At 37.0% G+C, this 26,714-nt stretch overlaps 1 protein-coding gene across 12 annotated transcripts in view; it reads left to right on the top strand.

The window, feature by feature from the left end:
* The window catches only part of SLC38A9 (solute carrier family 38 member 9), a 97,682-nt gene extending 83,938 nt beyond the window's left edge, over positions 1-13,744 (top strand). For 4 of the 12 annotated variants that reach the window (XM_067030977.1, XM_067030978.1, XM_059061124.2 and 1 more), the window contains exons 12-15: positions 5,646-5,759; positions 7,267-7,415; positions 11,527-11,616; positions 12,815-13,744. In XM_067030977.1, coding sequence (XP_066887078.1) covers positions 5,646-5,759; positions 7,267-7,415; positions 11,527-11,616; positions 12,815-12,980 — 519 coding nt within the window. In that variant the 3' untranslated portion in view covers positions 12,981-13,744. Of the gene's footprint in view, positions 1-5,645; positions 5,760-7,266; positions 7,475-11,526; positions 11,617-12,814 lie in introns of all 12 variants that reach the window. The other 8 variants (XR_010840139.1, XR_010840138.1, XM_067030983.1 and 5 more) reach the window with 6 other exon arrangements.
* The last annotated feature ends 12,970 nt before the right edge of the window (positions 13,745-26,714 follow it).

The following is a 26,714-nucleotide window of genomic DNA, read 5'->3' as shown; positions in this document are numbered from 1 at the left end:
CCTGTTCCTGGGTGAGAGCAAACAGCGGTGAGCAGGAGCAGGAGCAGACCGACCCCAACTGTGCTGCAGCTGCGAAGGCATCTTCCTCAAAAAGGTGTCCAGGCGCCTTCACAGTCTCATACTACCATGAAGAGAGAGGACTGTCTATACTTAGCTTTGCTCCTGAAAACGCTTAAGAGGAAGAGCTTTGCTGGAAATTTACACCAGTTTACCTGAAGGTGTGCATTCCTCAGTGTGAGAAGCTCTGGACTGGGTAGAGAGATGAATGTTCCTGTTCATAGTCCCCGAAGGACATAGGAAGGAGTCCTGTCCTGCCTGCCTTTCATACAAAAATACTCAATGGACCTTGAAATCCATATTCCATATGTAAATACCAAAAAATGAGTTCTTGTTTCTACTGAGTTTTGGGACTAGCATTTTATAGAACTAGTATGTGAGGTTCAGCTAATGAAATGTAACTCAACTTTTGTCACTTGTGGAAAATATTTTGTTTAAGGCTTAAAAATAAAAGTTGAAATGGATGATGTCTTCTTATTGTCTTAATTGATTGAAACTAGTATATGAAATGTGGCCCAGCTTTCAAAAAATCAGTCATACTTCATGTTAACTTCTTAAAATATTAATAATTACTAATGATAAAGCTAATATTTATGAAGCACTGTGTGCCAGCAAAATTCTAAACATTTTAAATACTTGTAAATATAAACACTCTCCTTTTGACTATACTTATATATTGTATAAATTGAGCTAAATGGGTACTATATTCTGAGAAAAACTTTTGTCGTTTGATTTATTTAATGATTGTACTTTTTTAAAAAAAAGGTATCTTTTTTATATATATAAATTTATTTATTTATTTTTTTGGCTGTGTTGGGTCTTCATTTCTGTGTGAGGGCTTTCTCTAGCTGCGGCGAGTAGGGGCCACTCTTCATCGCGGTAGGCGGGCCTCTCACTGTCGTGGCCTCTCTTGTTGCGGAGCACAGGCTGCAGATGCACAGACTCAGTAGCTGTGGCTCATGGGCCCAGGTGCTCCGCAGCATGTGGGATCTTTCCAGACCAGGGCTTGAACCTGTGTCCTCTGCATTGGCAGGCGGATTCTCAACCACTGAGCCACCAGGGAGGCCCATGATTATACTTTTTAATCATGTTTCAGTAAGTAATTTGACCCAGAAACGTTTTGTTAATATCATGATACAATATTTTCTTGAGATTTAAGTCAGAGAATACGAAGCTTGTCAGGAACTCTGAATTCTTAATGTTGATGTTGAGTTAGTCATTCACAGATCAGTAAAAACAAAAAAAGCTTGAAAATAGAAAAGAAGATATAAAATTAAAAAGGGGCTTCCCTGGTGGCGCAGTGGTTGGGAGTCCGCCTGCCGATGCAGGGGACATGGATTCGTGCCCCGGTCCAGGAGGATCCCACATGCCGCGGAGCGGCTGGGCCCGTGAGCCATGGCCGCCGAGCCTGCAAGTCCGGAGCCTGTGCTCCGCAATGGGAGAGACCACAACAGTGAGAGGGCCGCGTACCGCAAAAAAAAAAAAAAAAGAAAAGAAAAGAATAAAAAAGGCCTCATTCTCTTCTATATAAACTATAGTTGGACGTGGATCTAAAGACATTTGTGAAGGAGAACAGTGAGGGTCCTAAACAGGTGTAGTGCTCAGATCTTCCAGGTTTTCCAAATTTGACTTAATTTCATGGATTTTTTTCCACCAAACATAATTTTTTATATGTATAACTAAATGAGATATAACTTCTATTTTTAGTAAGGCAAGTGACCTTACCAAAAAAAAAGTTGTAGAGTTGAAGATCATCCAACTCATTTCTTATCATCAGAATATATATTCTTTATAACAATCCTGGATATGGTATTTTGTCATCTTGTTTGAATTTCCTCATCATGTTTGAATCAGAACCTATATTGTGCTTTTTTTGTTTTGTTTTGCCTATCTTTGTTTAGTTTTATGCCCTGCTTACTTCTTTAAAAACTATTTGAGATGCCTTATATCTTAATTTATTATTCACTTCTTGCTTCTTATGAATCTGTGTAGTTTACTTAACTATATACATCAGCAGAAGTTTTTATGTAAATGTTTGGGGTTGGTCTGTCATTTTCTTAGTAAATGCTCCACTGGGTAGTATTTTCACTATGAACAGTACATGGAACAGATAGATTATAATACACATTTGAGAAACAGAATGTGCTCCCAGACCCACTTGTGTCCCAGTTGTCATCCTTCCTGTCATTAGTTCTCTACTACCAGCCTGCTAGCCACTGCTTATTTGTGAGGCAGAATAAGTTCCCATATTAATGTGTAGGATTCTTGACATATTACCAGTTCATATGGTCACTTGTGCCTGTTTTTTAAGTATTTTTTTACTTTGAGCCTCATTTTCTAAAAGATGGTTTTTTTCTACCATTTTCCATTAAACAGGCTTTTAAGAGACCGTATCTCCAGGCCTAGAACAGTGATGGCTTGCATTCAAGCCAGAGAATAGCAAAGCCCACATGTGTGCATGCTCTTCATAGGTGGCATGTTTCCCAGGATTATGCTAAACCTCAGCTGCTTTTTATATTAAAATATTTCTGTTCATTAGAGTATTTTCAGATGAAAATGGATATGTAACTCTTTTTAATATATAAACTTATTTATTTGTTTATTTTTGGCTGCGTTGGTCTTCATTGCTGTGCGTGGGCTTTCTCTAGTTGTGGTGAGCAGGAGATACTCTTCATTGCGGTGCATGGGCTTCTCATTGTGGTGGCTTCTCTTGTTGTGGAGCACCAGCTCTAGAGCACAGGCTCAGTAGTTGTGGCACACGGGCTTAGTTGCTCCGCGGCATGTGGGACCTTCCCAGACCAGGGCTTAAACCCGTGTCCCCTGCATTGGCAGGCGGATTCTTAACCACTGCACCACCAGGGGAGTCCCCAGATATGTAACTCTTGACCTAGTTCTACTGAATGTATATTTATACTACTGTGAAATAGAACTTTTCTGATTTCTATATGTGTGCTTTATTGTATTGTTTGTTACTCAAAACTTGTTACCTCTCTTTCACCGTTTTCTTTACTGTTGTTTATTAACTATGACACAAATGTATTAGAAACTGGTTAGCTCTCCATTGTAGTAGATAATTGGAGCCAGAAAGTCTTTGGTTTGAATATTGACTTCACCAACTGTTCACTGTGTAACCATGAAAAATGTTGTAGGGACTCCCCTGGGGGCACAGTGGTTAAGAATCCGCCTGCCAATGCCAGGGACACAGGTTCGAGCCCTGGTCCAGGAGGATCCCACGTGTGCGCCACAACTACTGGAGCCCGTGCTCCACAACAAGAGAAGCCACCGCAGTGAGAAGTCCACACACCACCGTGAAGAGTAGCCCTCGCTCACCTCAACTAGAGAAAGCCCGCGTGCAGCAATGAAGACCCAACGCCACCAAAAACAAAAAGAAAAGTGTTGTAACCTAGCTGCACTAATTTACTTATCTGTAAAATGAAGAAAAGGATTGTATCTACATTAAGTGAGATAATATATGTACTGTGCTTTGCACAGAGCCTAGTACCTAGAAGCACTTAATAATTGTAGACAGCATGATTATTTTTACCTGCATTTACTGAGTTCCTACTATATGCCAGGTATTGTCCTGGGGATTGGGGATACAAACATGAAGAATACACAGTCCTTGTCCTCAGGGGTCTTATAGTCTAGTAGTATGGACCAACTTAGATACGGAAAAATTAAAATACCAACATGATAGAAGAACTATTAACCTTGACTACTTTTTGAGTGTCAAAGGACATTTTCTTTCCAGTTGATATCCTCATATCATATATAGATTCTTTTATAATAAAAATTCATGACAATTACAATATAGGGTAGTAGATGCTATATTTCAGATATGTGTACAGTGCTATAAGAACAGGGAAGCAGAAGGGGGAAACTATCTTATCAGGAAGCCCTTGCATCTTTGCCTTTTTATCTTCATCAGATTTTCCCCAAAGTTAGCTAAGATACACATCTTTGCAGGAAACCTGCCCAAAATAATGTGTTGATCATGTGGTATACTGGCTAAAGACTCCATGAAATGGTAGCTGTCCTTTTTTATATATAGCTCTCTCTGACACAGCCTTCTTGCCCTTCCAGGATTTTGTGTTTTGCAAAACTTCTTTGTTCTTGAGTGACATTGAGTAGGTTGAGGGTAGAATGACTTTCAAACGTCATAATGGGAGACTCCTACCCTTTGATATGAAAATAAGAGTTGCCTGGTTCATTTTTGTTAATACTACACAAGACCATCAGGCAACCCAAGGGGTGACTGAAGTCTAGCCTGAGATGGGCCCTAGAGCTTCAAGAACAAGAAGAAAGACTTTGGAACTTCCCTGGAGGTTTGGTCAGCCTCTCCTTCTTTAACCCTACACAATTAGAAATTCTGAAAAGGCTGGAAGCAATCTCCATAATCAAGGTTCCTGTAGTTCCATAGCCTATCCACTGTCTAATTTAGGGTTTGAAATCCCTGTTTTGTTTTCAAGCTGATTGTCAACTTAGACCTAACTTTGGATTTCTCATAGTTTGTTGCTTTTTAAGTGAATTTATCAACACTTAAGTTTATAACTCTGTACTATAGCTTTAGCCCATTTAAGGAGGAACGTTTTCCCAAAAATCAGAAATGTTCTCTAATACCAAATGTCCAGTTTTCTTACTGTGGTATCAAACTAAAGCAAAATTGTATATAATTTTTTTTCTTACCTGTTTTCTTAGCTTTCAAAGTAATGTGTGTTTAAAATGAAAACTGAATAGGCTTATAGCCATAATTTAGTTGTGCTGAATTATTTGGCCATAACTTTAGTGGTGATGGGGACCAGATTTATAAGCTGTGGGATCTGTTCTGTTTGGATCTGACAGCTGGCTTCATTAAATATCTTGGAGCTTTTTACTTTGCATGGGGATGGTTGGGAGGGTGGGAACAACAGTGGAAGAAAACAATCCACTTTATTTAATGTTCTGCATTTGTTTACTGGTTCCAATCATAAGATTGTGCAGCTGTTTGAACAGCTGCCTTTTGATTTCCTTTTGTTTACTGTTTAGGTTTATTAAGCTTGTCTTTAATACCTGCTTATTGTCTGCTTTAGCTTTCCTTCTTTATTAAATATATTTTAATATATACCAGTCTCTTTTGGTCTAGGCATGCTTTGATGACTTAACAAGTTAATTCACTAAAAGAAAAAAAAATTTTGAATTCCGTAAGTCATATAGAAAGTAGCCTATTCTTGATTTCTTATTGTCCCTTAGCTTTATTATTTTAGTTAAATATTTTATATTTTGTCAAATGAACTACATTTTGAAATTAAGTCAGAATTTCAATCATGTTAAATCACCATTTATGTTAACTTTAAGTCTGCCAACAGGTAGCTTAGTCTACATACTCCAGAATAGTTTTTAAAAAGTTGTCAGACTAATTGTAAAGTACGTGAATCTTGTTTTAACTACTTTCTCTGAACAAACTGGATACCCAGGAGGTATGCACAGACACACAGAGCAAAAAGATAAATCTTATATTTATTTGTCAGTCTTATTGTTTAGCCTATTCAGGCATACTTACTTACTAAAAATTTATTCAGCATTATGGAAATTTTATTCTCTTTTAACAGGTGAGGGACTTGTCCATTGCTTATATGCTAGTGACATTAACTTATTTCTATATTGGAGTCCTGGTTTTTGTTTCATTTCCTTCACCACCATTATCCAAAGATTGTATAGAGCAGGTAAGGCACTGTGTACCCTCTCTGTGTGATTGTTTACACCTTCATATCTGCAGAACAAGCAGTGTGATACAGTAGCAAAATATAATACCAGACAGGCCTGAGTTTGAGTACAATCTCTACTATTTACTGTGCATGTGGGAATTTAAGCACCTTACCCCTCCTTTGTGAGCTTCGGTTTCCTCTTCCATTAAATATTATAATAGATACTCCATAGATTTTTAGATGGACTCTCTGAGAAGACCTACTGTATTCTGGCACCTTGTGGTACTCAAATAAACGATTCCTATTATATGCATAGTATTTTTGTGTGTGTGGAGAACTGTACTAGTAGTAGTCTTGAATTTATAAACCCTCCACAGAGACTATATTCAATTCCCTTATTTTCCAAAATCCAGATCTGGAAATGTCTTGAATAAACTGGTGTCTTAGTTCATCAGTCCGTAATAATAGGTCTGACACCCATTTTGGTACTATGTGTCAAGTATCAAAGCAAAGAAAGACTATTTGACTATTAAAAAGACAGAGGGAGAAACAGAAAGAATAAAAGAAACATTCTTTTACTAATATTTTCTTTGCTTTGGCCTGTCATAAACCTGGGAATAGTGTAATCTCTAGTTTTATGTAACTGAAAAATTTCTCACAAGAAATAGCATGCACAGGTGATTTTCTTTCTAGGCAGAAGAAATTCCTCTAATAGAGTGTAGTGGAGTATATAATATGATTTATTACAGATGAATTATAAAGGTTATTTCAGCATAATAGTGGTAATAATGTTCCCATCTTTATAAGATAAATAGATTTGAGTTATTGCTGTTACGATAGCTTGAAATGTTCTCTTGATTTCCTTGATTCCAGAAGTTCTTTGGCAGCCAAATGTTTGCTGAAAATTCCCCTGATGTGAACAGTCCCATATAAAGCTCACTCCCTTGGGAATAAGAATATCTGTGGTATTTGTATTTGCAAGGAAAAAAAAAATCTTAGTGATTAGCTTTTTTCTTCTTAGATGCCTAACGAAAATGGAGAAAAGAATCATGAAAGGAAGGAGAAATAAATTCTTTTCTATTTTTTGATAGACTGTACATAATAATGATAGTAGGTGATAGATACACTCTCACCTTATTCTGTAATCTTACTTTGAAAGTGCTACAGTGTTTCAGAGGAGGAAAAGCAAGAGAACTATTAAGGATGAAGTAGCATTGAATTAACTATTTAAACAAGGTCTTCTTTGTTGTTGTTTCAATATCAAATCATTTGCAGACTGATACTTTCGTAAAATGCCACATTTTTATTCTAATGTCAAATATCTTTAAGTTTCCAAAACACTTACTTTCAATTTCTGTACTTAGCTCATTGAAGAATAATAGTTAACAAAGAGTTTGTGGATGGACACCCATCCACAAACCACAATTTGAGTGGCACCCATGTTCAAACGAAGCGAAAAAATTCCATTTTATAAATTTGTATATATTGAATTTGATTTGTAACATTATTATCTTTCTTGGATTAGAATTTTTTAGACAACTTCCCTAGCAGTGACATCCTGTCCTTCATTGCAAGGATATTCCTGCTCTTCCAGATGATGACTGTATATCCACTCCTAGGCTACTTGGCTCGTGTCCAGCTGTTGGGCCATATCTTCGGTGACGTTTATCCTAGGTAAGGGCTCTTCTCTTGACCAGCAAGATGTGCCAAGCAACAAATGACTGTGCAAACAGGTCAGTTTAAAATGTGACTGATCCTTTTGCTATAAAAATTTGCCTAATGAACAATGAAAAATTTTCCTAACACCAAGGATAGATCATTGGTGTTCTTGTCCCAGAAGAGCTTTAAAAATAGAAGCCTCTCCCTTGTCCAGAATGATTTAAAGTTAATTCCTTCCAGTGTATTTATGTTAGCTCTGATACCAGTTATATTTATCTTATGATTTAGTCGCTATTAATCTACTCTTTTCCAAGAAGTTAATAGTATGTAGGACCTGTATGGCTAATGAGAAGCAACTCTTTTAATTATTGGTTATTGATATTTACTTATATATTTAACATTCATGCATTTTTACATAAATGATCGTTGTTTAGGATTGAAGGTGAGATACATAGCAAGTTTAAATTCTTATTTGCTTCTGTAACTATTGCTGTAATTTTTAATCTCTTATTGGTAATGGAGGAGTTGTGAGTCCTTTTGAAAATCTGTTCAAAGCTAGTCACCCTCATCCAAGAGAAGTTTCCATATACTGCTTCAGGTTTCCCAGAAACTTCCTTGTGGACCCCTGGTTAACTCCTTTTTTTTTTTGCGGTACGCGGGCCTCTCACTGCTGTGACCTCTCCCGTTGCGGAGCACAGGCTCCGGACGCACAGGCTTAGCGGCCATGGCTCACGGGCCCAGCCACTCCACGGCATGTGGGATCTTCCCGGACCGGGGCACGAACCCACGTCCGCTGCATTGGCAGGCGGACTCTAAACCACTGTGCCACCATGGGAGCCCAACTCCTACTCTCAATTTTTATTATAGATTCATTCTAGTAAAAAGTACTTAGTCCTGACCTATTTTATTGGGAATAAATGATCTTAAATGAAGAAAACTTTTGGATGAAATTTGAAAAAAATTACATTTACGGTAACCAGCTAAACAAGTGGTCTTAACCAGTTTATTTGAAGTGAACTAATACAGTCTTTCCCCTCATTTAATAAATAGTTATAAATATGTAGGTTTAAAAACAAAAAAACTTTTTAAAGCAGAAATCAAGAGTTACCAGGCTTCTAGCATTGACAATAGCAGCAGCTACAGTTCTCACATTGGATTTCAGTAAATATTATTCCTATTGTGTTTATACACCCTGCTATATTTACATTCACCAAAATAAAATAAATACGGAGAAGTAATAGATGAAAATGTTCTAGGTAAATGCCTTATTCCTGTTTTCTGCCATTATTTTTTATAATGTTGGCTGTTAGAATGTTTTTTCTTCTTGGAAAAAGTCTGGAATTCCCTTTTGTGTTCACATTACATTTTTTCCCCTGCCACCAAGAACACATTATCATTTATCCTACAGTTACAAGTACTCTACAGACTGCATACTTTTTTTGTGTGTGTGTGGTACGCGGGCCTCTCACTGTTGTGGCCTCTCCCGTTGCGGAGCACAGGCTCCAGACACACAGGCTCAGCGGCCATGGCTCACGGACCCAGCCGCTCCACAGCACGTGGGATCTTCCTTGACCGGGGCATGAACCCGTGTCCCCTGCATCGGCAGGCGGATTCTAAACCACTGCGCCACCACGGAAGCCCCCTGGAGCATACTTTTTGATTTCAGGACCTCTTTACACTTTTAAGGTTTATTTGAGGACCCCCAGGAACTTTAGCTTATGTGGGTTATATCTATCAATATTTAACATATGAAAAATTAGAACAGAATTTTTTTAATGTTTATTAATTTATTTAAAAAGCAATAATAAAACCATTACTTGTTAACATAAATAACATTTTTGAAAAATAACGATTTCCAAAAAAAACTTTTCTTTTACCTTTCAAAACTGATTAATGACATTAAAACTGATTTAATGTCTGATTTGCTAGTAGATCATTGGATTCTCCTAGCTTCTTCTGCATTCATTCTGTTGTAATGTGTAATTTCTGTTTAAATATATGAAGAAAATACAGCCTCCCATAGACACATAGTTGGAACAAGAAGGAGTACTTTTAATAGCCTTTTCAGATCATTGTGGACATTCTTTGATATTATGCCAAACCTTGACAAGTGGTCGTTTTTTAAAAGTTAGTTGAATCTGAAACTCAGTTACATTAAAATTCATTGGTCTATCTTACACTTTGGATCTTTTACCCATGCATGATTTTATAACATCAGGGTTAGTCCTTTGGAAAATATTGGTTCAGTGAGTTCTGTAGATCTTCCAGATGTTGACACACTTCATTATGCACACTTCAAAACCCACATTCATTAATATCAAAAGTCTTTAGATATTTATTGCAAAACTGTCGAGCTCTCATGGTGGCAAATACAAGCTCTCCAAAATTCTAGTTTTTACTCGAAAGCTCAAATGTTATCATTGGCAACACAAACTACCAGTTGCTTTCCTTGGAATGATAAGATCATATCATTCATTTTCAAGAAAATGTCTGTCAAATACCCAAGTCTGAAGAACTATAGTTTATCTGCCTTTCAAGTAAAAATAGCAGTCTTTGCATAAAAGCAGGGTTGTCTCCCAGCTCAGTTGCACAAGTACTTTTCCTCAAGACAGCCTTTTTACTTCAGTATGCAGCAGATGTGCTTTATTATATACTTCCTATTTGATCATACAGAATATTAAAAAGATGTATGTTCAAAGTATGAGATTTAATAAAATATAATTTTTACTCCTTTATCAAGGACAATTTTTAATAAAACTTTTTTTTTTGAGAGTGTTTGGCAGTAAAGAATACAGTATAGAATACAGACAGGTGAAGCTGCCTCTATCCATGCTAAGGGGACAGCAGTTTACCCACCAATGCTTTCGCAAAGCAAGTAATGTTTTGTCTGATTGGAAAATAATTTTTACCTCAGGGCTTCCTGAAAGGGAATTGGGAACTTCCCTGGGGTTCGTGGTTACACTTTGAGAACCACTACTTTGGAAAATACACAAAGTTGATTCCATTTACAATATAGAAATAACAAAGGCCCATCCAATGTCTCTCTCAAAGCTCTGAAGCAATTTTAAGGTTGGAGTTTCTGGATAAATAGTAAGATCTGGAAGCCTGAATATCTTTGTAATTCATCAAGATGGATGACTAACCACTTATTTGTGTAAATAATTTTCCTTATTTTTAATTCTTTCTGTAATCTTTACCTAGGATTAATTAACCTCTGATAACTTGGGCTCAAAATGTTGCTTTGATGTGTAAATTTGGCTTTTAAGGATCATTTTTTGGGGAAATGGGGTTATTTCTTGAGCATCGTATTCCATCTACATTATGTTTATTTGTGTCCAGAAGTTAACATCTAGTTCAAGTTATTTAGCAGATATTCTATTCATGGCAAATACTGAATAGCTTTAAATGACTAAATCTGAAAAATAAAAACCTGCCCATTTTGCCTTACCCCTTAATAAAATTTATTTTTCTAATTATAAAAGTAAACACTTTACAAAGAAATATTGTAAAACATATAAAATTTGTTAAATATAGAAACACAGAAAAATTACCCCAAATCTCAAATTATAACACAGTCACTACACCCTTTTCAGTGTATTTCCTTCTGATATTTTTTCAAGTGTTTTCAGATTTTCTTGTGTAATAAAAATCTAAGTAACTTTTCCTGAAGTTGCCTAGATGGATTTTTACCATCTAGGTAACAGTGATTACTTACTTTTAATGTTTTTAAATATATTCCATCAAGTAACTTGTTACCCTGCCATATATCTAGGATGCTTCTGTCTTTTCACAAATATCTTTATGTTAATAGCTTTTTCAATTATTTTCTTATGATTTTCCACCCAAATGGAATTATGTGTCAAAGAATGTGAACTTTGATACACACTACCAGTTTGCTCCTACAAAATTTAACCTAGTTATATAATCGCACAAAAGGGCCAGTATCACTGTCCCATCACCAGTATTGAGTACTATTGTTGCCTTCTATTTATGCTGTAATTTTATTGTCAAGTTTAAGACATTCTCATTTTAAAGATGATAATAATGAATTTTATTCTCATATTAATTGTTATAATTTGCCTGTTTTTATATTTTTCTTTCTCCAAACTCTCTTCTCAACTTTTAGCATTTTCCACGTGTTGATTCTTAATCTAGTTATTGTGGGAGCTGGTGTGCTCATGGCCTGTTTCTACCCAAACATAGGAGGAATCATAAGGTACTGCCTGTAAGGGAACTTTGCCCCTTCATATATTGGTCTTTATTTTTATGCTTTTCCTGTTGTTGTTGTTGTAGTTGTTGTTTTGATACAATTGTATAAAATTCCTGAGTATTTAAAACCAGTAACATTCAAATGTAGTTCCCTGGTATCAGTTAAGGTGCTCATTATCTTCCATTTCTGCTTATTCCTGACTCTAGAAGCCCCATTATCCCTTAACCTTATGTACCTTTCCCCTTCTCTTTTTTCTTTTTCTCATAATTTTCCACTGTATTTCTTTTTCTTTATCCAAAATAAAGTTGTTTTTAATATATAATATATAACTTCTTGGGGTACCTCAAATGTCTCTAATATGTCAAGGCTATGTCCTAACTTTCTTAATCCATTTCTACTCAAGAACATATTTCACTGTCGATTGTAGTCATAAAGTAAGGTTTAGATCCCAGATGGCTCATTCCTTAATATCCTTTCTCCAAATACATTGTGTTAGGTTGAGTAGATTGGGAATATATTTGTGACCTCAGATTCTCATGGAAAACTGAAATTTAGAATGATCTGATTTCCTTGACCTGTAAAAAGCAGGATTGAGTCACTTTTTGGAAGACCCTTACCTAAGAAAGCAAGAAACGAAAGGGGAGACTTTTAGCCTGATGCTTATTGAATATAATGGATTTACAAGTTCCCATTAACCTGTTTTCAAGAAAACTAAGTATAGGGAAGGAGAGAAGAAAGTATGGGTTCCTCCGTCATGTGTTTAGGTATTTTTGTTACTATCTTTGATAATTATGCTGAATGCCAAGGAGGCACTCTCAGTCTTAAGCAGATGCTAGCAGTCCTTCAACAACTCAGAATTTATAATTAGTTTATAAAAGATCAAAGGTAGGAAGCCTATCTCCAGATGTTTCTCAGGAAGTAGCCATAATCACTGAGATACAGAGGAACTAGGGAGATTTGAGAGATGAATAAAAAACTCTTTGTCAAGCAGATGCTATAAAGATGAACAGGAAATAATATTTTATACTAACTTAGCAAGTAAAATAAGTTTTAAACTCAAATGCTTTATGTCAACAACAAATGAATCAAAAACAATTTTATTGTAATATCAGACTGAGGAGGATTTAAATTGTACTATATTTACCATAATTGTAAATCCGAAAAATGCAGGATGAATATTAACCCAAAAGCTTTTATTTTGCAGATATTCAGGAGCAGCATGTGGCCTGGCCTTTGTATTCATATATCCGTCTCTCATCTATATAGTTTCCCTCTACCAAGAAGAGCGTCTAACATGGCCTAAGTTAATCTTTCACATTTTCATCATTATTTTGGGCCTGGCTAACCTAATTGTTCAGTTTTTTATGTGAAATAGTCAACTGTCTTCTCCAGATCTTTCATGGTGTTTTGAACTCTGACAACAGTTCCACATAAACTCACTTGTAAATGCTGTTGTTGCTGTAATTATTAATGTTTTCCTAAGGTAATTTGAAGCCAAGGGAAATAGTGGTCCATTAATAAGTAATTCTTGTTAGAATGGGGAAAAGGGCAGTAAGAGTGGTCTTAATCTCTTTACCTTTTTCGTATTCACTCATCTCTTCATTTTCACTGTCTTTTCTGAGTACAAATGTATGCCCCTAGGAAAAATCATGCTGGGTTTTGCTTTTAGATACGTAGGGTGGGTGGGTTTATTCTGGCTACAATAATGATTCTGAGAGTGTCAGAGTAACTATATTGCCAGATCCCATTTCTGTTTTATGTTTCAGTTATTCATTTTTATTTTATTACTTGCTATATCATTTCTGCAGCTTGCCTAAACCTTTACTGTTTTGAACAGTAAACCAAATACCTCATTTTAAAAAAGAAGTGTCCATGACATCAGTGTTAGTAGAGTGAATTCTTACTGTGAGCCCATAATCTCTGTTTTAAAAAAGAAAGAAGGGGGCTTCCCTGGTGGCGCAGTGGTTGAGAGTCCGCCTGCCGATGCAGGGGACACGGGTTCGTGCCCCAGTCCGGGAAGATCCCATGTGCCACGGAGCAGCTGGGCCCGTGAGCCATGGCCGCTGAGCCTGCGCGTCCGGAGCCTGTGCTCCGCAACGGCAGAGGCCACAACAGCGAGAGGCCCGCATACCGCAAAAAAAAAAAAAAAAAAGCAATGTCAGAACAGGCCCCATGGTCATGAAACTTATGTAAAATAAAGGAACTAGGAGAGATTTTGTTGCTATCCTACTCCTCTTCTGTTTCTAATCCAGTTCCAGTTCCCCAAGCCACATTTTGCATAGGAGCAAGTATTGTCCTCATAGACCCAGGGGGCTCTTTGGCTTTTTGGACCCCTGAGGATTTCATAGGATGTGATGACAGGACCAGTGGGGAAGAATATAGGAAGCATGGAAGAGAGGGATATATGAGGCGTTAAGGGAATAGAGAGGGGCCAGAAAGAGTGAGGCCTCCTTAAAAGTGTATTCTCTGCTGGGGGTGAAAGTGATTTCTTCAACACAGGGAAAGATTTACTTATGACCTCCAGAAGGAGACCCCCTCAACTTACTTCTGTAACTGTCAGGGTAGAGGTTAAATCGGCAAAAGAAAAACTACTTGGATCTGAGAAAAGGGTTAGGAAATCTGAATTCTTTGATTAACACTCTCCTCTTTTTCTTTCAAACTAAAAGCTAAACCAAAATCTAAATCCATGTCTTTCATGTAACATAGCCTCCATGTTCAGGTGGAAAAGTTAGATTTCTCTAATTTTATGGTAACATCAAACAGTGTATTGTGTTAATACACATCCCAAGATAATGTGTAGATTTGTATTATTTTCCTTCGTTTGAGAAAGACAGGTGAAATGGTTTTTTTAACCTGGTAAAGAGCTCCAGATTCAAGACCAGCCGTTCTTCCTTTTAGCAGAGCTTTCTATCTAGTCCATAGACCCATACCTATACTGATGAACTGTATTGCCTAAAGCTCTTTTTTAAAAAGTCTCGTTATGAAAATTCTCAAGCATACACAAAAGTAGAAAAAAAAATATGATAAATCCCCTGATACCCATCCCCTACATTTAGTAATTGTAAGACTTTGCCACATTGCCCACCTATCCCCCTTTTTTTCTTTTGCACTGAAACATTTTAAAGTCAATCTTCAAGTTAACGTCCACTGAAGCATTTTAAAGTCAATCTTGAAGTTAATGTCATTTCATCTCTAAAAACCTTAATATGCACTTGAACTTAGTTACATTTATTGAGGGAGACAGTCTCTCTGAAGTTTTTTGTTGTTGTTAGCAGAAACTGCTCGTAGAAGTTAGGTGATTAGAAAATTCTGCATTATGTGTCTGGATCCCTGTGTTAACCTCTCTTAGAACAGGAATATAAGGCGTGGAGAAAATGTGTCTCTGTGCCTCTGCATCTTTATGACTTGAGAGTTTTATTCAGTTAGAAACATAGGAATCAAAAGCCAGACCTTGAGAGATCTTCCAGGCTTAATCCTTGTTTATCTCTAGTTGCCTCCCTTGTCTTTAAAAACTTCAGAGACAAAGTTGCATTGCCTTTTTTCAATGATATACTTGAATGTTTTAACACATAGAAAAGTGATTTGATATATTTTTACGCATTTAATAATCAAAGTGAATATGAAAATGAATTGCATTATTGATTAAACTAAAAAGCAACGTGATATTTGCTTTTTGTTTTCTTTAAGAGACTTGCTGATTTAGAATTTCCAAAATCCTATGTTAGACTTATGCTGAATGACTTTGTCTCCTTAGGTTTTTCTTCACAAAACCAGCTCCTTTGGCCGATTAATTAACTTGGTCAGAAAACTCTTTGTGTACATGTGTCCTGGCTCACAAATTAGAATGATGAGATGAGATCTCATTCTGATCATATTACAATTAATTTTAGACGTTTTCTCTGCTGTCATCTCTTTGAATTTTCTAATTAAATTTCTTTCACTTTTTGCTCTGATGTGGTTAATCTTAGTTTCTTTGAATTTAGCTTATTTAACACATAACTGAGGATGTTATAAAATTTAAAATAGCTTGTTTAGAGAGCTCTTCCTTGGAAAGGCTCTGGATGAATATGTGGTATGATAATACTACACCAGAAAGGACAAAGAAATATGCTTTGACATTTGACACCTATGGATGATCATCCAAAATCAGTTTCATCATCACACCCAAAAAATGTATTGGAATAAAGAATAAATTTACCCACAAAAAGGGACTGTATTAGAGGGAAATATTCACTTCATTTACGCTAAATATATTTTGCAAATACAATACAGCCACTAAATGTAGAGGCAGAAGAGCTTTTGGTTTCTACTTGGAGTTCATTAGGAGAATTTTTTTATCTGTATTTTGACTTACTCATTTCCATAAATAATTGAATAACTACTATCAGGGAGGGGGAAATTTCGCCCCATCCCTCTTGAGTTCTTTTGGCTGGTCTAATAATTAAATTGACCCAAGACATATTAACGGGAGAAAGAAGCAAAACAAAACAATTTAATTTGCATGTGTAGAATTCTCATAGAAATGGGACCCCCGAAGTGACCAAAGCAAGCTGTTCATATATCATTTTTAGACAAAGAAAGATTTGTGAAGATTTAACTTAAGCTAGGGAGCAAACTGATGAAGAAGTAACAACATTTGTTTATAGTATAGTTTTTTAAGCCTTGAGTTCCCTAACTCGAGTGATAAGGACGCTTTGTAGCCTCCTGGTATAGGGAGGATACCTTCACCTGGGAGATTTATTTCTCGCTTTCATGGGGAAGGGGGAAGTCAGAGTGTTCTTTATATCTTTTGTTTCCACCAGCCGTTTCTCAAGTAACTTTAATTCAAAATAATCACTAGCCACTGTGGCATATGTTGGGGCAGCCTGTCCTGAGCCCCAGCACTGCCATGTTCAGTACTTTGGAGAAGACAAATATGTATAAGACATCACTCATATCCTAAAGGAACTTGTGGTCTAGAAAAGGAACTATGCCTACAGTTAACTATAATGCAAGGCACTTTCAGACAAATAGAAACAGATCCCTTCCAGTCAGGATCCTCAGGGAGGGCAGGTAAAGGAAGCCCAGTGGTTAAAGCTGCAAGGACACATTTTCAGCCTTCTCCTAATAACTGTCCAAAATCTTAGGTGTTTGATACATTCACCATCAAGTGGGATCTTCTAAAGTGTAACTGCTTTTACTTTGGCAAATTTTCTCTAAGATAAGTCTTATAAGAAGTATTTAACTGCTTCTGTATACTGTTTATTGTTCTCTTTGCATTTTAACACTGCAAGATTCACTTCTGTGAATCTTGAACAGCAAAGTACAGTTGGTCAATAGGGGAAATAATCAGTAACACATTGGGCAGTACAAACAGAAAGATTCTGTAAGATTTTCTCTCCAAAAATTTGGCTTATTTATCTGTATTCAAAACGTCAAACGTTTGGGCTCATTGATCATTGATTAGAGTAGAAAATATTGATGCTGCTTATTTTCTTTACGAAGCACTGACCTGTTGCTTTTTAGAATCTGGTCGTGGTGATGTGTGGTGGTGGTTTGTTTTCTCATCCCAATTCGAACGTCCAAAAGGAAATCCAAATCTAGCTGACACCTAAACAATAGAATGTTACATTAGTTTGTTGTCCAAAATGGAACGCGCACAAGGCAGCCTGGCTGGTCCTAGTTTCACAGTCGACTGCCGACTTCACTTCAGATTATGTAAACATGTATTGCAAAACAGCTCTGACGGGAACCTCATAACCTAAACATTATTCTCTGAAATGTAATTTGTTGTCTTTTTATATAAAAGAAGAAATTAAATCAAAATTATTTTGAAGAAAAACGACTCTGGGATTTTGTTTAATTGAACTTTGCCAGGAAATGCCATTGCCTAGTAGCACTGACCCCAGGGTAGGAGGAGTCCATCTTTTGCAGGGTCAGACTTCTCAAGTGACTCTGCGTGTGTCACATCAGGTCACTCAAGTGACCGATGTATGTCTCACATGCCCTCCCTCATGTTCTAGATCCTAAAAAAAAAAAAGGTATATGCTTTGTATGTTAACCAAAACCTAAAATGATCATCCCTTTTGGACAATAAACTTTGTGACTTCTCCCTCTAGAGCATTTCAGAATGAATGTGGCACTTCAGATAAGTGTAGCCCAGTTTCTGGCAAAGAGCTTAGTATCATAATCTTACAGAGCCATTTAAGGCAATAGAGAGCTCTAATCTTCTGCCTGCCTTAAGTAAAATTCCTTTTTTCCCCCAATGTCATTTTTTAAAAATATTTCTCAACTCTTCTGCAAAGATAAAATAAGGCTATGTCTTTTTAAAAGATTAAAAATTCCTCCATTCTCCTTTTTCATCTCAGGCCATAAAGTACAGGGCTGGGATAGGGATTAGAAAGAGCACACTCTGCAGATTTTTCCTCCTTTGGGTCTCTCTTGATATCCCAAGTAACCCAACCATGTTTGGTTTTAACAGACACTTAATATACACTTGTTTAATCAATCAATTAATGAGGCAGGATTCCACTTTAATGGAAAACAATAATTGCTACTTTTAAAGAGTTTTTCTTTTCTACTTGGAGTTCAATGCCCCCCCCCCCAAAAAAAACTTGGGACAGTCAGGTTCAGAATTAGTCTCTCGGCCAATATTTAAGTACTAACCGGATGCCAGACTCTGTGCTAAGCACGGAGCATCCAGTGGTGAACAAGGTGGATGTGTCCCTGACAGCATCCTTGCCCACCCTCTGAACTCCGGCAGCTGGTCATTTTCCAAGATAAAACTTTAATTAATAATCACACAAAGTTATGTAGACATATGGACAAAAACTGGAAGGGGCCACAGAAGAATAAATGTGGGTTACCTGTTGAAGTGATGAGATTCTAGGTGAATCATTTATGTTGTTACTTTATTATCTGCATGACAAACTTTCTAAAAGGATGTCTGTATTAAAAGAAAGCTTGTAGAAATTGATCTATACTCAAGCCATGAAGTAAAGGACCAACTTACAAAGAAGCTTTGGGATGTGGGATAGAGGTCATTGGTTACAGGGCAGGTCCAGGTTTAGTGGGGCCTGAAGTTATATAATTTGTTCTTCACTCTTAAGGAAAAACATACAAAATTAGGAAGAACCCCATACAAGTGAGGATCCCTTGCTTTAACGTTTTTTAGCTTTAAGGTAAATCATCCACACAGCTCTGGGGACGGGATTTAGAAGACTGAAGGAGGTGTAATGAAGAAAAGTTTTCAGCACTCGGATATGTCAAGCTTTGAGTGCCTCTGCTACCTTTAAGAACTGCAACTTTTACTAGATCTGAGCCTTTACTTCTCAAACAGTCTAATTGGATTTAGCAAAATAGCATGGGATACAAATTCAGTAATGGTTAATTTGGGATCACAATAGGACATTTTTCTTTTTTAGATTAGAGAGGTTTTACTTGGGAATGGGTTTTGCAGCAGGGGGGTTTCCTTTTAACTTTACAGAAATAATAGAGTTCAAAGATTCTGTTTGTCAAATACCTATTCAGTGAATCTTAGAGATGAGGAACATTTTAAGGGCTCTTGATGCAGAAAACAAGCCACCAAAAGCAACATTAGAATAAGGTAACATTTATTTATTCATACTTTGTCCCAGAAGGGACCTATTTTCACTACAATAAAGTAAAATCAGCTTTGCACAATTAAGTCTCTTTTTTAGAGACTAAATTAGAATTTTATGACACTCCTTAAGGAGAGGAAACTATTCAAATAATTATACCTTTTATAATTTTATAGTTCTTTGTAGCTCATATTATAGTTCTTTATTGTAGGTAGATAAAGCATAATTCAATGCAGTAAACGTACTGATGATTGTCCTAGAATTGGAAATGTAAATATAGAGTTATCCTTCCCAGTGCTGCTAGAATTCTCTTAGTGTAACATGGCCCTGATGATATCCCTCCTCTGTAAAATCCTTCAGTGCCCCAGTAGAAAAATGGGCAAGGGCTTTTGTAACAGACAGCTCTCAGAGGAACAACTGCAAGTTAACATGCAGATTTTAAAAGTTCAGAGTCAAAATACTGATCTGTGCTAACAAACAAACCTCAAAAACATGAAAATGAAGGAAGCTAGATGCAAAAGACTAACAGTTCCATTTATATGAAATGTCTAGAAAGGGCAAATTTATAGGAACAGAAAGCAAAATAGTTGCCTGTGTCTGGGAGTGGGAGTATGGATTCACTGTATATGGCTATGTGGAGGAGATTTTCTAGGGTGATAGAAATGTTCTAAAAGTGGATTGTGATAATAGTTGCACAACTATATAATTATTAAAATCATTGAATTGTACACTTACATTGAATTTTATGAAGTGTAAATTATCCCTTGAAGCAGTTTTTTAAAAAGTTCAACCTCAATAGAAGAGTAATTTAAAATGCTTTCTACTTGTCGAATACTAAAATAATAACTATTATTATTATTATACACTGACCAAGGTATGGGAGTGAACACTCATAAAACACAAGTGGTTGGTGTAAAAGTGGGTGTAAACTTTCTGAAGGTAATTAATTTGACTATGCATCAAAGCCTCAAAATGCTCATATACTTTGAGTCACTTCCAGATGTACGTCCTAATTGGAAGGTGTGGATATATAAACACAAAGAGATACTTATCTCTTTACTATTTGTAATGGAAAAATTAGAAACAACCTAAATGTCCAACAATAGGAGATAAATTATAGAATACCCATCAATAGAATACTGTTTAGCTATTTAAAGTGATGATGCAAATGCCTATATGTAGTAAGTGTCAAAAAGATGTTTATAAATATAAGTGTGAAGAGAGTACAATTCTGTATAGAATTTAAAACATTTGTGTGTATATATATATGTATATATTTGGAAGTTTATATAACAAATATGAATATTGGGCATCTCTGGGTATTAGGACTATTGGGTGTTTCTTTTCTTATTTGTTTATCTGTATTTTCTAAAGTTTTTAAATGTATCATGTTTTATGAAAAAAAGCAATAAAAGTTTTTTTTCTTAAGAAAGAAAATGTCTTTCACTGACTTCTCATGACTTTAACTATAAGGATCCCTTCTGATAATATAACGAAATCCTTTGGACCCTCACACAATAATAGCTCTGTTTTTAGTATTTATTGATTTATAAAAACAATGACCAAAAGCTACTATAACTTCTATACCACTTATACATAGCTTTGAATATATCCTTAAAGTATCTACAAGCATTTAAACAAGCGCCCCCCACCCCCTGCACACACACACACACACACACACACACACACACACACACACACACACACACACACACTTTTTAGACCTATTTATTTAGTCTACATTATAAACTTTGAAACAACTCTGTAGTCTGCAGGTTGGGAAGGACCAACCTAGAGAATAAAATAGAAACGCTTTAGCATGTTAACCAAGGCTTTTTATTACAATCTTTATGCCTTTCGAACCTCACACCAGTTCATACAAAACTACTAATTCTCTCTTATTCCATCTGCTTTTGTACATGCTGTGCCTTGAGCCTGACATGCCCTTTTCCTTTTGTACACTTGACAAATGTTTATCTTTCAGGATGTTGCTTGGAAATCAGCCTTAACTGCCTCCCAAAGAGTTTAGGTGTCCCCTTTTCTGTGCTATCCACTTCACACATGCTTTTATTGTAGCATTTATCATATTGTATTGTAATTCCTGGCTGTGTATATTTCACCATCCAGAGGAGGAAGTTCACCTTTGTACCCACTGCTTCTAGCACACTGCAGTAGAAGAGGTGCCCGCAATCTCAGTGGAATGAGTGCACAAGAAAGACCCAGTCCTTGCCCTTAAGGCACTCGTAGTCTAGTTAGGGAGACATGCCTGTCTAATATATAATTAGTCCTATAATAAAAGATGTGAATGAGCACACAGAAGAGTTAGTGATTAATTTTTGACCTGGTAATTAGGAATTGCTTTCCAGAATAGGGTCCATTTGAATTAAACTTAACTTATTTTGACAAGTTGCAGAAAGGAGGAATAAAAGCCTTGAGTCCTTTGTTACACTTTAGAAATTCATTTTGTAGAAAAATGGAAATGACTCACCAGTTACTCCCTGCACTTAACAGCTCTCCAGCTACCCTCAGCCCTAGCTAAGCCTGGTTCCCACTGCCCCAGCTTCCCTTTCCTCTCATCTCATTGTCAAAAATCACTGACAGTAAATTTCCTTTTTAGGATGCTGAGTTGGCACTCTAATCTGGCAAAGAGTTTGCTTACCTGGTCAGATACATGTTTGGGTGGTAAGAAAAAGTGCTATGTGAGGGCATGGGAGAACTGATTTCTAATCCTGGCTTTGCCATAGCATCACTGAATAGACTAGCTTTATAACACGTTCACACTTCTTGGCCTTCAGTTTCTTCTTTGGCACAATGGAGGTAGTTAGAATAATTATACCTAATTTATGTAATTATTTACAAGAGTATATAACACTGTAAAAACACCTTATTAAGCTGTGATACACTGTACAAGTGCTCAGTCTGGGGATTATGTCATTACATTCCTGAAAACACTTTGTGGAATTGGCCAGACTCCTGTTGAGGGCCTGTACAGCTTAAGAAGAGAAGCATGGGAGTGGGTTGGGAAAAGAAATCTTGTATAGTCAGATGAATGGTTTTCAAGTGAGTGTGGGTGATAAAACATCTGGAAATCATAGAAACACAATATTGATGCATTTAATTACATCATACAAATCAGGACTATTTAGTCCTAGTTAGTCCTGACTTTTCTGGCAAAACCATGATTATGTTATATGTATACAAATTAAAAGTAAAGGAGATATCCTCCTCAGCTCTTTCCTCAGTCTAAGCCCAAAGTAGGGTTACTTGAGCCCTTTACTCACTGTAGTAATCAGGGTTCTCAGAAAAATAGAACCAATCGGAGACAGGTAGATAGATGATGATGATAGATAGATGATAGATAGATAGATAGATAGATAGATAGATAGATAGATAGATAGAAAGGTATCTTAAAGAATTGATTCACGTGATTGTAGAGGCTGGTAAGTCCAAACTCTGCAGGGCAGGCTGGCAGGCTAGAGACCCAGGAAAGAGCTGACGTTACAGACAGTCTGCAGGCAGAATTCCCTCTTCCTCAGGGGATGTCAGTCTTTCTCTTAAGGCCTTCAACTGATTGGATGAGGCCCACCCCCATTATGGAGAGTGATCTGCTTTACTCAGAATCTATTGATTCCAGTGTTTATCTCATTTTAAAAGGATCTTCAGAGCAACATCCAGCCATGTTTGACCAAATATCTGATACCACAGCCTAGCCAAGATGACACAAAATTAACCATCATACTCACCAACTTTCAAATCACAGCAGCATGTTGCAAACAGTTTCCCCCTCCCTTCCTTATCAGTTTTCCGGGAATTTCTTAAGGCTGAATGTCCAATGGTGATGCTGGCTGGGTGTGCCGTGTTAGGAGATAGCATGTCATGTGATAGCAGGTCCAACACAGCTCTGAAACACTGAGAGATGAGGCCCAACTGGGACAGCTTCCAGGGGCAAGCCAGTCCTGGGGCCAGGAGTGAGATGCAGAAAGGGATCCTCTGGTCAGACCATTGCTCAAGGCCCAGCAGCAAACAGTGCCCTCACAAAGCAGTTCTAATCCTGTCCATTGGGCCCAGCACCTCCCAGGTCACAGACTGAGCCCAAAAGGCAGCGTCAGGTGAAGTTTGAATGACAAACTTAACCTGATGCTGGTGAAACACTCAGAGGCTGTCTTTAATTACAGTTGAGTTTGTTCTCTTTTTTTCACATTTACAGGTTGTTCTAAGGTTTTCTTTAATTGTGTATTATGCAAAGGCCAAGTCTAAATCATCTCCGACAGCCCTGCTACTCTGAATCCTGATTCGAAATCTTGGTGAAGGTGTATTTTGTTGTTTCTCTAAGTCCTTCTCAAGTAGTTCTCTTGGTTCCTTTGTTTCTGATGACCTTTTGTCTAGTACCTGGAGCATATTAATGCTCTATGGTTAATCAGATTTAGACTGCTGCAGGAATTGTGTTACTTTATCAAGTTAACTCAAGGGGATTCTCTGGGGAAAAAAAAGCTAAGGTCTGCAGAGGTTCCAGTAGCAAACCCTGACCGACTTCACTGGGCTCAATACTGTACCAAAAAGCAGCCAAACCTATTTCCCCAGCACTACTCAGTTTGGAAATCACCAGTTGTTACTGTCTAAGTGTTTTGGTTACTGCTTTATCCTTAACACCTGTTACTTTGTCACAGGCAGATGGACGCTCAGGAAATACTTGTTGATGGAATGAACAAGATACCTGGTAGAATAATTTGTTGTAACAAATCAAACTACAAACAAAATAGAAGAAAGTATGAGTGAATGCTTCTCTTGGCTGTGTATGGTTAAAAACTATCTTAAGTTTACGAGCCATGGAGGAAATCATCTGGAAAAAAAGGTGTCGATTTGATTACATAAAACTGTTAAACTCTACAGATCAAAAAAATTATAAGCTACATTTAAAAAGAAATATCAAACAAAATATTGACTACATATATGGCATATCAATGTGAAAGTAAATAAGGGGGAGAAATCTGATTCCAGTTCAAAAATTGGAAGAACATAAAAACAGTTCACAAAAGAGGAAGTACAAATGACTAACAGTCATAAAATAATAAAAACCATTTTCTAACAACTACTATTAAGAAAAAGAAAAAAAAATCAGTGCTCATTACTGACTAGGGTACACTAGTTGGGCACACTCCTTCATATTTGCTCTTGATCATCAAAGCCAAGATTTTAAAACTCAAAGCTAGGCATTGAATCAGTTTCTTTCTCTGCATTTTAGCTGTTTAGACCCTACCTTAGGAGCAGTACAAAACAAAAGCCCTGGGACTTCCCTGGTGGTCCAGTGGTCAAGAGTCCGCCTTCCAATGAAGGGGAGTAGGGTTCGATCCCTGGTCGAGGAACTAAGATCCCACATGCTGCAGAGCAACTAAGCCCGCGCGCCACAACTACTGAGCTCTCGCGCCTCAATGAGAGAGCCTGTGTGCCCTGGAGCCCACGTGCCACAACTAGAAAAGAGAAAACCCGCGAGCCAAGACTAGAGAGAAGCCCACGCACCACAACAAAGAGCCCGTGCGCCGCAACCTGAGATCCCGCATGCCACAACGAAGATCCCATGTGCCGCAACTAAGACTAAATGCAGCCAAGAAAAAACTTTTTAAAATAAATATCCCAGAGCTATCTAAAGTTCTAGGCTTAAAAAAAAAAAAAAAAAAAAAAAAAGCCCTCACTGCTGCTGAAATGATGGGAGAGGGGTAGGAGTACAAAGAGTTGAGAGCTGTAAGATTAATATTATAGTATTATTCTATTACAAGTAGGTAGGGATCAAATATATTTGATTAATTTGAGGTGTGTGATCTATATGTAGTCCACCAACACTTAATCTCAGTCATTCATACCTTCAATGAAAGAATCATCAGTGACTACAGAAAATTATGAAATCAGTTATATTATTGATACTGCTTTTTATTGGGTATTGGTTTTTCAAAGGTCCAGAGAGAATGATGGAATATAGCATCAACTTTGTTATGTATAGCTATGTCAGACAAATAATTTCTTCTTTCAAAATTCTTTCTCTCTTTAAAAAAACTATCAGTTTATTCTAATTAAAATTTAATAAAGTTTTTATCATTAACACGGGCCTCAAAACTGAGAAAAATTACAAATCATGTGAATTTCAGAATCTTTTTTTTTTTTTTGCTTGCTAATCACAAACCACAATGTGAATTTCTACAAGAGCAGGGTGCCATGTCACAAAAGATCAGTCTGGCTTCAGAGTCTGTTCTTATTTTCCCTGTGTGGAGGACAGATGTTTTTTGTTGAATGGGGACCATAATTTGCATCTGGTAGGACAATGGCCCGTATTTTCTTCTCCTGTCCACATGTGGAAGCTACACTGACAACAGCAAGAGCTGCTCAGAGATAGATGCAAAATTTGGCTCAGTCACTGCAAAATTCAGCCTGATTTTTAAAAGTAAATAATCCAGTTAACATCTAGTGAAGAGCAAACCAGCTAGTGGATTTGGAAGTTTCCTTTAGAATTTCTTGAAATTTTCCTTTGAAATTTCCAGCCCAGAGTATGAAGTAATTCCAGACTCTAATGAGCTTCAGAGGCCTCTCTGGCTATAAATAAGAACCAAAATAATTGTCTATATTGGTTCCAGGACCTTCTTAGGCAGTAGATAATTTATTGTTTGTTATGCCCTATGTCCCGATTTTCCCTCAGTGATTGCTGTGTTCTCTTCTTTTTGCAGATGGCTTTTCTAATATTCACCTTTCTTCAAAGTGATCCTGAAAGATGAGTCAGAAGTCTCATAACTGCTTTCCATAGGGGGAAGCTGGGGCCCAGAAAGGTTAAGCAAATTCCCTACCAGGGCAACAGAGGAACTCCAGGTTCTCACGTGGTTATGGAAATCTAGTCAAAGTGGAATGAAACTTCTGCTTCCTTAGGTTATCTTTCCTGTTTGTTTAAAATTAAATCCTTTCCATTTTATCAGTTCCTAGGAGATTGTTTTTGACACGTGTAAATTTGGAGTCCCCTCTAATTGGAACCAGTTTTCTCCCAGACACCCCAGTCATTGGTTATGAGGCCTCTCCTCCTCATATAAACACAGCCCTCAGGACTTGGCTGGTGGTCCAGTGGGTAAGACTCCAAGCTCCCAATGCAGGGGGCCTGGGTTTGATCCCTGGTTGGGGAACTAGATCTCAGCATGCATGCTGCAACTAAGACCTGGCACAGCCTAAATAAATAAGTAAATAAATATTAAAAAGAAAAGAAACCTAGCCTTTAAAAAAAAAAAAAAATACAGCCCTCTTCTGGCCAAGCAGGCCATTGCTGATCAATGTTACCAATATTACCCAGAGGATGTAGAGTGATCCATTTAATTGCTGGCCCTGTAATGTATTGTCTATGAAACCCATGTATTCAGGGGTTTTTCTCTTAGTAAAGCTGTTTGAACATATTTACTCTCAGAGTTTTATTATTTACTTTTAGGTTCCAAGATATTTTGATCATCTGAATTGAGAAAGAAAGATTAAACCTTGAGAAAGGAGAAAAAGTAGAGA

The sequence above is a fragment of the Kogia breviceps genome, chromosome 4 (genome assembly GCF_026419965.1).
Source record: "Kogia breviceps isolate mKogBre1 chromosome 4, mKogBre1 haplotype 1, whole genome shotgun sequence".
In the NCBI taxonomy this organism is placed as follows: domain Eukaryota; kingdom Metazoa; phylum Chordata; class Mammalia; order Artiodactyla; family Physeteridae; genus Kogia; species Kogia breviceps.
This window is presented reverse-complemented; position numbering and strand designations above follow the sequence as displayed.